The sequence below is a fragment of the Hippocampus zosterae genome, chromosome 14 (genome assembly GCF_025434085.1).
Source record: "Hippocampus zosterae strain Florida chromosome 14, ASM2543408v3, whole genome shotgun sequence".
Classification (NCBI taxonomy): Eukaryota; Metazoa; Chordata; class Actinopteri; order Syngnathiformes; family Syngnathidae; genus Hippocampus; species Hippocampus zosterae.
Window position 1 is genome coordinate 16018976 of NC_067464.1, and position 13223 is coordinate 16032198.

Here is a 13223-nt window from a genome sequence, read left to right on the forward strand (position 1 = left end):
GTATCTCTCTCCTGTTACAATGTGGGCACCGGTAGCTTCTAGAGAGGTGAGGCGCATGTGTGTACAAACTGTCTATTCCTTTAAAAATGTAGTGCATGCTGCTTATTATTAGGTGAGCTCTGTAGTCCAGATTTTACAACATAAACAAAATGTGTGCCAGAAGAGAGACCAAAGTCTCAGATGTATACAATATTTTGTTATAATACTATTTTCATTCATTCAATTCCATATTATGTGTGTGGGCAGCGTCATAAGCAATTTAATAAGTGTGAACATGTGGCACGTTGCCCCACCATGGGGTAAGTTGTCTCACTATCTGTTGGAAGATGTCAAACTGGATTGGAAAATTCTTGCTATTCTTTGACTTGAAAGTGAGCATTGAAGTCAGGCACAGGAAATGTTTATCATTGACCTTGAAAAAGCCATTGAAGAAAGGTTACCATATCAAGCATTGGGACTGCTGGCACTTTGGCCATGGCCTCCAGCCTGAAATGTTTTACATTTCTTCAACTGAAAATTCAAGACTAAATTGAATGACAAACAAGAAAGCGTTGGTTCATCAAGAAACTCTCAACAACTGCAAGGTCTACTTAAAAACATTCAAACAAACCTAAACTAACACATTTCCTCACTGGTCAGACATGTCTTCTGAATGGCAATTCTGGCATACATGAACTGATTTTCAGGGGTGCATCTTTCAGGGTCCCATCCATGACAACAGAACCCATAATGATTGATATTTCGCCCCAAACTACTCTGACTACAGCTTCTAATACAAGCTCCAGTTGAAAAGTATCCTTAGATCGAGCAATGCCTGTGGTATAACAAGATGGGTGAATCCCTCTTCTGCCTCACATATAACTGATAGGATTTTTATCTTGAAGAAGATAGATTTGAAATGAATAAAGTTAATTTTGTTTTTTGTTTTTTTACTTTGGTTTGTGCAAAATGGTTCATCTGCGCTTATCTCATCTTACAGTGTGCCTGCATCCTCTTTTCAGGCAGGACACCGCCCCTGATCATACAAAGGAAGAAAACTAGCATTCCACCTTTTAGTTGTGTACTCTGGTGGAGAGGATAATTGCAGTGTGACACCTTACCCATGTGACAACAAGCCCCGGGTCTCACCGACATGACAGTCAGCAATACGTACCTCAGGTAGCTTGCTCCAGTTGAATGACTTCATTGGGTTTGTTGGCTGAGGAATATTTTTCTGCTTGATACTTCCAAGAGGAGCCCCTGGAGGTGGAGGTGGAGGTGGAGGTGGTGGAGCAAATGGAGTAATACCAAAAGCTGCCAGCCCTCCTGGTGGGGGAAGAGCAGGAGACGGAACAGGAAGAAGAGGAACCAAATTGCCTCCTGTCACAGGAAGTCCCCCCGGAACGCTGGATGCCTAATTAGAGCAGTAAATAATCAATCACTCGTTGAATCATTGCCATGCAAGAAATTAGATTACATTTTGATTCAAATAAGTGGACAAACACACTTTAAAAAAACAATGAAACCCATAAAGAAAATGAAAAATAGTTTAAATGAATTAAATTTAGCTTAAATTCCCTTTTATGAGATTTTTTGGGCAGAATATGTTCAATTAAAAAAACAACATAATTCTACTTTGGCAAATGTGGCTCTATCTGGAATTAATTTGATTCATTTATGGTTATGGACACCCATTAATTTAATGTACAGCACATTGGATGTTTTTTTTTCTTTTTGGTATGCATTTGTTTTGATTTTGTACATCTTACATGCATTTTCAAATGCATAACCCTGGATAACTTTATTGGTCAACTCCACCTGGATTATTTCATTGTGAAATGAAGACCTCTTGGTGTCAACTCCTTGATAAATATTCGATCATTGTGTTGTGAACATACAGAACCGAGTTGCTGCAGCCGAGCAGAGAGTTCCACCAGTTGTTGTTTGGCTTGCTTGTGGTCATTGCACTCTCGCTCCAGTTTGTCTTTCAACTTGTTCAGCATTGCCATCATGTCTTCTTTTTCCTTATTCTTGGCCTCACACTCCCTTTCTTTCTTTTCAAAACGTTGTTTTAGTTCCTGATGATCTAGGGTGCGGAAAAAGTCATCTTGAAATATTTATTAAACCTTCTGCTGTTAAAATTGTGTGGTAAGCTACACATAAGCGATAAGAGCTTCAAAAGACATAGAAGTATAGAAATGGTATTACACATTACACATAGCAGTAATAAACGACAGTAAATAAGTAGTCCTTTTCTTTGAGGGGAGTGTGATTCTTCACTCTGTTCAAATGAAATCATGGGAGCAGTGAGGAGAAGAGCTGCCATTTCATGATAAACAGTACATTACATTACAACTCCAAAAATAAGATATTTGGGTAGCGATATGGATTATTTTTGATCTCCAGCTAAATTTCTAATTTTTGATGATATTTTTAAAAAATGATGTGTTTGTATGTTCCACTTTATTTTGGTCAACACATGAACAGGTTCAGAAGATATGTGGGGTTTGTTTCTCACCTTTTCGCATTGAATCTGCTTGATCTTTCCAATGCCTGACTTCATTTTCCTTGACAAGCCTTTTGAGCAAAACATAAGCAGACAAGTTTCAAGGAACTTTTTTTTTTAGGTAACACACACAAAGATGTCCTCCTGAATAGAATACATGCAGCAACTTTCACTTGTGCTTATTCATATTTTAATGGTCTTTTTCACATTTGTTAAAAAAAATATTACATACATTATAATAATAATAATGCATGTTATTTAAAAGCGCCTTTCATGCCACCCAAGGACACTGTACAGACAATAAGAAAATACAATGTAAAAATTTGTAAACGAGATATTAAATAAAAACAGGACATAAAATCATAAAAACATAGGAAATGGAAGAGCTATGTGTTGTAGGCAATCCTGAACAGGTGTGTTTTTAGATGGGACTTGAAAGTGGAAAGAGGTGTGCAGTTTTGAAGGTCTGGAGGTAGGTTGTTCCAGAGCTTTGGAGCAGCGTGACTGAAGGCTCTGGCTCCCATGGTGCTCAGTCGGGCAGAGGGCACTGACAGGCGGAGGGAGGATGAGGATCTGAGGGAGCGAGAGGGGATATGCACCTGGAGAAGGTCGGATAGGTAAGGAGGGGCCAGGTTGTGGATGGCCATATATGTATATAGAAGCAGTTTGTAATTGATTCAATGTTGAACAGGGAGCCAGTGGAGCTGTTGGAGAACGGGGGTGATGTGCTGGTGGGAAGATGTATTTGTGATGATACGAGCAGAGGCGTTTTGAACCAGCTGGATTTTATGAAGGGACTTTTGAGGTAGGCCGAAGAGGAGAGCTTTGCAGTAATCAAGGCGGGATGTGACAAGACTGTGGACAAGAATAGCAGTGGTGCGTGGGGTGAGGGAAGGGCGAAGTCTGGTAATATTGCGGAGGCGGAAATAAGCAGTGCGGGTGATAGTGTTGATATGTGAGTGGAAGGTGAGCATGCTATCCAGGATGACACCCAGACTCTTAAACTGGGGGGAGGGGGACACGAGGGAACTGTCAATGTTGAAGGAAAAACTGTTTACTTTGGATAAAGTGCATTTGGTGCCAAGAAGGAGGACTTCAGTTTTATTAGCATTTAATTTAAGAAAGTTTGTTGTGAACCATGTTTCGAGTTCGGAGAGGCAAGATGTGAGGGAGGGGGGTGGGAGTATGGAGTTTGGCTTGCAGGAGAGGGTAGAGCTGGGTGTCATCAGCAAAGCAGTGAAAGTGGATATTACATTTACGGAGGATATGGCCAAGAGGCAGGAGGTAGATGATGAAGAGAAGGGGACCTAGGACAGATCCATGTGGTACACCTGTGGTGACTGGGGAGGGCTTTGAGGTGAATGATTTGAAACTGAGTGCGACCAGTGAGGTAGGAGTGGAACCAACTGAGGAGAGTGTGGGAGAGACCAATGGAGGAGAGTCTATTGAGGAGGATAGGGTGAGAGATTGTGTCAAAGGCAGCGCTCAAGTCTAAGAGGATGAGGATGGAGACTAAACCAGAGTCAGATGCTATGCTCTCTCTGTCAGTCTCTGTGCTGTGGCGGGGGCGGAAAACGGACTGAAAGGGTTCATAGAGAGAGTGAAGGGACAGTTGGGAGTGGAGTTGAGCAGCAACAGTTTTTTCAAGGTTTTTCAAGATAAATGGAAGGTTGGAGATGGGGTGGAGGTTATCAAAGTTGTTGGGGTCAGAGCCATGTTTTTTCAGTGTGGGGGTGATAGCAGTGGTTTTGAGGAGTGATGGGACAATACCAGAAGAGAGTGAGGAGTGGATAATAGCAGATATGTGAGGAAGCACAGAAGGAAGGCAGGATTTAACAAGGGATGAAGGGAGGGAATCAAGCTGGCAAGTGGTGGGCTTGGATTTGAGTATGAGGTTGGATAATTCAGCAGTCGTTGGTGGAACAAAACTGGAGAAGAAGGTTCAGATAGGGGTGGGGGGGGCAGGCAGGTTTTGATGGAGTTGGTGATGGATCTTGAGGATTTTGTGGTTGAAGTGTTCCATTATGGAGTTGCAGGTTGCTCTGGAGTACAGGTGGAGGGGGAGAGAGTTTGGTGGCCGGAGGATTTCGTTCATGATGGAGAAGAGAGATCTTGATTTTCCTTCGTTGGAGAGGATGAGGCCGGAGTAGTAGCTGGATTTGGTTTGTGCAATTTGGTCCTTGTATTTAGTGATATGGGTAGTGTACATCTCCTTATGGATGGTGAGACCAGTTTTCTTATAGAGTCGCTCAAGTTGGCAGTTTTTTTATTTCAATGATCGAAGAGTGTGTGTAAACCAGGGTGCAGATGTAGAGAATGACGCAGTCCTGGTCTTCAGGGGGGCGAGAGAATTTAGAGTATTTGTGAGGCAGGCATTGTAGTGAGCAGTGAGGTCATCCGGGTTTGAAAGGGCGTCTGGGGGCGGGGAACGGTCGATAATGGAGCAGAAGGTGTCAATGTTGATATTTTTGATATTACGAAAAGAAATGAGGCTGGAGGTTTTGATTGTAGAGAGATGGAGTACGGTGTTAAAAGTGAGGAGAAAATGATCGGTTTCAGGAAAAACACCAGCAGTGGGCTTGGAGGTGGAGAGGCCAGAGCAGCAAACCAAGTCCAATGTGTGCCCTTTGATCTGGGTGGGGAAGTCAGTGAGACAGTCGCGAGACTCTCCAGGTAGGATGTGAAGTCTCTTGTGAGTGGCAGGTCGGGGTTGTCCATGTGAATATTGAAATCTCCCAGAAAAATTAAATTTGGCGAGAGAGTGGATAAGTGTGTGATTAAACTGGAAGATTCATTGATGAAATCTCTGTGTGGCTTTGTGGGGCGATAAACTGTGGCAATGATGGTTGGCGTGGGTCCATGGAGTTTAAACACCATGCATTCGAAAGAGCTTGATGCAGGAACGGAGACTCGTAAGACTTTCCATTTCTCGCGATGGATTACCGCGAGGCCTCCTCCACGGCCGTTGCCACGGGGCCGGCAGATGTAAACAAAGCCGGGAGGAGTGGAGTCATTCAGAGCAGCAAACTCGTTTGTTTGTTGCCAGGTTTCTGTTAAAGCGAGGAAGTCAAGTTTGCGTTCGGCGAGTACATCTTGAATGAGGTGTCCCTTGTTCGTAAGTGAGCGGATGTTCAGCAGTCCAAAGTTGACAGCGAAGGTGTCGTGTTTGAAGGCGGCAGTGCCATTAGCCGACCTAGCCAGGCGGGCTACTGCATAGTAGGTGGTGTTGCGGCCGCGGTTTCTGGGAGGACGTGGAGAAGTGGACCAGGTCGAGTTGATTGAGCCAGGATTTTTGTAGTCAACATGTCTACGCGACCCGCGGTGAATGTAGCAACGTCGAGGCAGGCGAGCGATGTCAGGATGATGGTGCAGTTCCGGCGGTGGAGGCTCCGGTGCAATCCTCCGGATCCGGAGAAGATCCGCGACAGAATAATGGAGTAGTCATGTCACTGGATGATGGCAGAGCGTCAGGAGTATCAGAAATAACCCAAAGACGGCGAAGTTGTGCGGTACGGTGACAGCCGGTAAGTTTAAGCTACCGGCGTTAGCCCATGGACTAAGTTACGATTTGGGGTTTGATTGACCGGGTGAAGCTATGATTTGTTACATCAATCACAGTCCAAACAGTCCAAAAAAAGAAGGGCAAGGAAAAATCAGAAGAAAATCTGAGCTTTTGAAAAGTTTGGAAAAGTTTTGGAGTGAGAAGCGGTGACATACACGACAGCGTCCTCTCACCCCGGAAACTTTATTTATATATATACCAAGGTGATGCACCTCCCCACTGCTGTTCTGCATAGGACTGAACCCCCTAAGCCAAGTAATCACCAAGAAAGGCTATGGATACCGCCTCAGAAATGGAGCTACAATTAGTCACCTCCTCTACATGGATGACATAAAGCTGTATGCTAAGAGCGAAAGGGACATAGATTCCCTGATCCACAAGACCAGGATCTACAGCAGCGACATCGAGAGGTCATTCGGGCTTGAGAAATGTAGTCGGATGGTGACTAAGAGAGGAAAGGTAGTCCGCACTGAAGGGGTCTCACTCCCTGAAGGAACAATAGCAGACATTGAGGACACAAGCCAATGGCAACCTCGAACTGGCAACAAGGAAAGCGGCTACGGCCAAATACCTCCAGCGAGTGAGGCAAGTCCTAAGAAGCCAGCTCAATGGCAAGAATAAGACCCGAACAATAAACAGCTATGCCCTGCCAGTGATCAGATACCCTGCAGGAATAATAAGGTGGCCAAAGGAAGAGATTCAGACCACGGACGTTAAGACCCGAAAGCTCCTAACCATGCATGGAGGGTTCCATCCCAAATCCAGCACCCTGAGACTGTACGCAAGCCGAAAGGAAGGAGGCCGGGGACTAGTGAGTGTGAGAGCCACTGTCCAGGATGAAACATCCAAGCTCCATGAATACATCAAGGAGAAGGCTCCAACGGATGACGTACTCAGAGAATGTCTCAGACAATGGGGAACAGAAGATGAGGCGCTGGAAGAGGGACCATCATGGGAGGACAAGCCCCTACACGGGATGTACCACCGGACCATAACTGAAGTGGCTGATCTCAAGAAGTCCTATCAGTGGCTAGAGAGGGCTGGCCTGAAGGACACCACAGAGGCACTCATCCCAGCTGCTCAGGAGCAGGCCTTGAGCACCAGAGCCATCGAGGCCCAGATATACCACACCAGACAAGACCCAAGGTGTAGGTTGTGCAAAGAGGCACCTGAGACGATCCAACACATAACTGCAGGGTGTAAGATGCTGGCAGGGAAAGCCTACATGGAACGCCATAACCAGGTGGCTGGCATAGTCTACCGAAACATCTGTGCGGAGTATGGACTGGAAACCCCAAGGTCAAAATGGGAAACACCTCCGAAGGTGGTGGAGAATGACAGAGCGAAGATCCTGTGGGACTTCCAGATCCAGACTGACAAGATGGTAATGGCGAACCAACCAGATATCGTGATCATAGATGAAGGGCAGAGGAAAGCCGTTGTAGTGGATGTAGCGGTCCCAAGTGATGGAAACATCAGGAAGAAGGAACATGAGAAACTCGAGAAATACCAAGGGCTCAGAGAGGAGCTGGAGAGAGCCTGGAAGGTAAAGGTGACAGTCGTGCCTGTGGTGGTCGGAGCACTCGGGGCAGTGACCCCCAAACTAGATGAGTGGTTGCAACATATCCCGGGAACAACATCGGACATCTCAGTCCAGAAATGTGCAGTGCTGGGAACAGCAAGGATACTACGCAGAACCCTCAAGCTTCCTGGCCTCTGGTAGAGGACCCGAGCTGAATGAGGGACGGACACCACCCGAGGGGTGAGATGAGGATTTTTTTTTATACACACACAGCCTGTGCTTAAATACAGTGGTGGCTGGTGGAGTTTTCTCCTGGGGGGTGCAAATTTTACTTCAGCTTGAAGGTGTTAGTTTCAAAAGGGCTTTCTTTTCTTTGATACTACGAATGCAGCCAATGGTGCAGTAAAGCTTCTGTCACCGTGGACATTTTGATAGTGGTATTCCAGCAGTTTTCAGTTCATGGTAGCTTTGAGCCTTTGGGGTTTATGGCATCTCAAATATGCTAACACAGGGATAGGAAACTCTGGTTCCTCGAGAGCCATATCCTGCCTGTTTTCGATCCCTCCCTCCTCCAACACACCTGATTCAATTGAGGATGATCTTTTTAGGCCTCTCCAGAACTTGCTGATGAGCTGATCATTTGAATCAGGTGTGTTGAAGTTGAGAAGGCTCTAAAACTATGTCATGTTTCGGTTTGTGACCAACAGCTGGCACTGTGGGGCTTTTCCCTGCAGCTGCACACCTGTTGGTCGTTAGGCAATTATGGCTACAAAAGGACTCACACCCGACCACGCATGGACGGGTCATTGGTGCTCTTTGCTGCTGGTATGTTTGTTTCAGTCATGTTTCGGTCATGTTTTGGTCATTGTTATGTTTAATATTCAGTCATGTGTTTTGTTTGATACTTTCAACTTTGTTTGTTTTGGATTTAGTTTTCTCTATCTTTAAAACAGTTCTTCAAGTGCACCCTGCTCCTCCCTCCTGCATGCTTTTTGGGGTCCACCACCACCTCGCAATGTGACACCCTACCCCTGTGCTAACCTAACTGAAGAATTACTACCTCAAAATTAAATATACCTCAATTCAATTCCTAGACATCTAATACCGGAATCATATAATTTTTATGTTCCAACAGGACAATTATCCCTAACACCTCACTCGTTCTGGAATGGATTAGGCAAGGCTGAAATTAAGCTGCTGTAATGGCTTCCAAAGAAATGTGACCACAACTCCCAAAAAGATGTGCACTGTGCAGATAAGAGTCGTAATGATGATTAATCGGGCTCTGTACTTTTTTTTAATCAAATTATTTTTCAAAGAGGCATTTCTAAAATTCTGGACCGAAATGTAAACTTAAAACTAATTTTATTTACAGTAAAGCTTGGAATTATTGATAAGCAAGTAACATCCAAAAGATGTTCATGGTCAGAGAGGGAACATCCAAGTTGAGAGGGAATTCTAATTTTAAAAAGCCAACATGGCCATCTATTCAACTCTGAAAAGTTTGAGCATCTCTGTTTGCAGAGTCAAACTGTGAAATAGATGAGAACATACAATTGAGCTTCCATTTCCAAAATAATTTAAAAGGGATTGTAGGCAAACGCTGCTTGCTTCATAGATCTGGACAACTAATTTTATTGGTACCAGCAGTGCACAACCCAAAACATTGATGATACTCACATTCGAACAATATTTTTCACGTTGAAGTCTTCCAGGGGAGCAACATCAGGGTTTTCGCCTTTGTCTGTTTGCAGAACCAGTTGCTGAACTATCCGATCCAACAGTACCCAATAGTGAACCATGGTACTATTTTGCTTAACTGCGAACAGAAAACAGTAAGTGAGGAACTATTGCTATGCGTATCGAATACAGGTTGAATGAGTTTGCATAAATTGTATAGATGTCGACAGCCAGAAAGCCTTACATGGCATCATGAGACAATGCTGCAGTGCAGACAGGAGATGAGGGTAAGCTTCAGTGTGGGACAGACGTTTCCTGATTAACTCAAACATCTGGCTTGCACTTCTAGTTTCGATATGAACCTGAAATCAGTCATAATCACATTTATCATTGTTATTATTAGTAGTCATAATAATAAAACAGTGATCCCGCGCTATATCGCGCTTCATTTATCGCAGCTTCACTACATCGCGTTTTTTCCCTCAAAAGTACTGTATTTAGAAAAAATGCAGAAAGACTCAGGTTTTGTACATGACTGTACGCATGATTGGTTCCCGGCACGACATTGACCAATGACAGGACGAGTGGATTTATGCCGTGAACTGATTGGCTGCGCATCTTCGCATCCCTGCGCAGCTCCTTCTCCTTCTCGTCACGCTGTTTACTCTCTGATCAGTGTCTCGTCACGCGTCACGCTGTTGTGTTTGTGAGAGAGAGAGAGAGAGAGAGAGAGAGAGAGAGAGAGAGAGAGAGAGAGAGAGAGAGAGAGAGAGAGAGAGAGAGAGAGAGAGAGAGAGAGAGAGAGAGAGAGAGAGAGAGAGAGAGAGAGAGAGAGAGAGAGAGAGAGAGAGAGAGAGAGAGAGAGAGAGAGAGAGAGAGAGAGAGAGAGAGAGAGAGAGAGAGAGAGAGAGAGAGAGAGAGAGAGAGAGAGAGAGAGAGAGAGAGAGAGAGAGAGAGAGAGAGAGAGAGAGAGAGAGCGCGCGATTGGGCTTGTCCGAAAAAAGCAGCACGTCTCTCTTCGCCTCCTCCTCCTCATCAACACTGATTAATTGTCGCATCATAACCACATCGAGCCAGCTAGCTGGCCACAGGAGCTAGCTGGAAGCTAACGGCGGCTACAGCGTCAAGAGCGCCACTAACACAAGACTCGCAGAAGGCAATGCTGCTGGATGTTAATTACTGTATGAGGTTTTATAATTAAAGATTGGAGTAAATACATGTACTGCTGTTGTATTTGTCTCAAATATGGAAAGTATAAATACTGTTTCCATATTTTAAACATGCTGTTACCCACATATACTTACACAAAAATTTCCTTGGGAGGGAGCCAACCGTCTTTGCGGTTTTTCACCTATCGTGGCAGGGTCCCGGTTCCCATTAACCGCGATAAGTGAGGGAACACTGTAATACATTTAATTCATAACTCGTCGCTGATAGTTTAGTTGTACACTCGGCTGACTTGCGTTTGGACAGCATGGGATCGGTTGCTACTCAGTGACAGTGTCATTGCGGGTTTGGTTGTCTGTCTCTATGTGCTCTGCGACTGGCTCTCAACCAGTTCAGGCGGTAATGTGACTTTCGCTCCAAGACAGCTGTGATAGGCTCCAGCAACTCCAGTGACCCTCTTCACTCTTCAGGATAAGCAGTGTTGAAAATGTTAACTGCCTATTTCAGAAAATGTCATTTTGACAGATTGTGATGAAATAGTTGGGCTGATCTCAACGCAAGACCGAGTTCCTCTGTCCATGAGTCAGCTGTAGTATAATTGCAGTGGAGTCGGGGTGGGAGGCTAATCAAGAGGCTGATTTGCCAAGAGATTTCAAGCAGGGTGTAAAGATTGGATGTTATGTTTCTGTAATTCTTTATCCGTTGTGTATTTTGACCGTACAATGGGGAAAGAGTGACTGATAGGGCATCCAAGATCATCCATCAATCCATCGATGCATTTTCCAATCCGCTTATCCTCACAAGGGTCGCGGGCAAGCCCCTGACCAGAAGTAGAGTTGTTTTTATTTGAGAAAAGACTTACACGGTCAAAGCGTTTGGACAACAGAAGCTCATCCTCATTCCTCAGCATTTCAAAAAAGTCCAGATGTCTGAAAGACAACAGATGCAATGTGTGAGAAGGTTGCCTTCCACAATATGCTGTTTCAATGACTTTCACGGATTATGCACCTGTCCAGTGTTGCATTATCATGGGAGCGAAGTTTATCAATGATTGTCTGAATTCCCAACATCAGGAACTCGTAGCGTAAGTGGACACGGAACTCCAAACTGGTCTGAAGATGCACACATTATTCCAAAAGACCACATTACAAAAAATACACATGTATACGATGAGAGATGCTACGTTATGCAAGTGGTGCGGCACAGGACTAAGACTGGGGGGGTTCATCCAGGGCCTTGCTCAAGGGCATCTCAACAGTAGTTAGAATGGAGACTCGAATTTCTCTATCGAGTAGTTTCACTTTGGTTAGTTTGCGTGGGACTCAAACCATTACCTTCTGATTCCAAAGCCCAGGTCCTTACCAATGAGCTACTTTCACCCGACCGTGATAATGAGAAATTAAAGAAACAAGGTCGAGAAGGGAACATTTATTGACATCTGTGTGAACAACAAAATCATTGTCAAATTTTAGTAGAATGGAATAACAAAATGTGTGAAAATGTCCTTCAAAATAACAGACAGGAGTATCTTTACCTCGCCTGGTCCTTGGCTCAGTACTGCATTAATGAAGGACATTATGGCAGTCTTTAGATTCACTTCATCTCTGTAGCGACCTGTTGCTCTATTCAGGTCCGTCACGAGAGTCTACACATAAAACAGAAAATAGAGACGATGGCATGTCGTGCAAGCAAATCATGCAAGGTCTCAGCAACTATTAATTGTGGCTGCATTCATAACTACTTTGTCAAAGTGACCAATGTGGCATGCACGTTGCTTTGTTATCCAATTTCACTTCATTGATCCAAACAATATTTATGTACTGCAGATCCAACAGAGGGAGCACCTGCCAACTACCCCAGCTGCTGCAGCTACACTGAGGAAGGTCCAGGAGAGGGGACTGCATCAAGTAGAATTGTGTGTGTGTGTGTGTGTGTGTGTGCGAGTGAGTCTTGGGATCGGCAAAAACACACCATCGTAAAGTAACCATGGTCCTCTTGCTTATCGGTTGCTTCCAAAGGGGGAAGAAACAATTGTGTTTTATATGTTTGTCTTCCAAAAGTGATAAAATGGTGAAACATTAGAACATGGGTGTCAAACTAGTTTTTGCTGCGGGCAACTTTGGGGTTACGTCTTCCTTCAGAGGGCCAACAGTGAAACCACAAAAATGAGACTCATTGCATTATTACTTGTACACACCAAATTTAATGTATTACTAGTTTGGAAATTAGCCAACTACAATCGTCAATTATTGTTCAAGTGAGTGTAAACAGGGTAACAAAATTATTGCAAAATCTCTTCATTTATTATACATGACAATTTGACATTTTTGGTACAGATTTTAGCAAGGATTGTGCAAGTTGACGCACATGATTTTCTTTCGGGGGGCCACATTAAATGACGTGGTGGGCCTGATCTGGCCTCCGGGAGTTGACTTTGACACCTGTGCATTAGAACATGCATTTATATTTTTGGTTTTATTTTATTTTGGATGAAAAACAATTGACGTGTCCTAATTGAACTTGTTATAGGTAAGTATCAAATATTGTTAATGTAGAGGGATTTTCATCCCTTGCTATGATTTACTACCTCCTTTGTTGTTGACTGTTCAAACTCTTGAAACAAAGAATGTAGGATACTGTTTCAAGTATTTCCTGCTTACTGTGATTCACTCTCTCCTTTATTGTTCCTTATCACACGCACCTTGATAAGGTCTTCCAAGAGGACATTTTTAACATCAAAAAGGAACTGTTTTCTCGATTATCTATGTTGCTAGCGCCACATGAACGATCAGACTGAAGACAGCAGG

General features: G+C 44.1%; 2 protein-coding genes across 3 annotated transcripts in view; one reads left to right on the plus strand and one right to left on the minus strand.

The window, feature by feature from the left end:
* The window catches only part of LOC127614454 (G-protein coupled receptor 135), a 131102-nt gene that overhangs the window by 50437 nt on the left and 67442 nt on the right, over positions 1-13223 (plus strand). The gene's annotated exons all lie outside the window — the stretch shown is intronic.
* LOC127614398 (disheveled-associated activator of morphogenesis 1-like) overlaps positions 1-13223 on the minus strand; it is an 81523-nt gene that overhangs the window by 29530 nt on the left and 38770 nt on the right. For both annotated transcript variants that reach the window (XM_052085686.1, XM_052085687.1), the window contains exons 8-15: positions 11951-12061; positions 11425-11528; positions 11279-11345; positions 9494-9611; positions 9250-9388; positions 2498-2556; positions 1878-2065; positions 1154-1393 (exon numbers count right to left, since the gene is read on the minus strand). In XM_052085686.1, the coding sequence (XP_051941646.1) occupies positions 1154-1393; positions 1878-2065; positions 2498-2556; positions 9250-9388; positions 9494-9611; positions 11279-11345; positions 11425-11528; positions 11951-12061 (1026 nt within the window). The remainder of the gene's footprint in view (positions 1-1153; positions 1394-1877; positions 2066-2497; positions 2557-9249; positions 9389-9493; positions 9612-11278; positions 11346-11424; positions 11529-11950; positions 12062-13223) is intronic.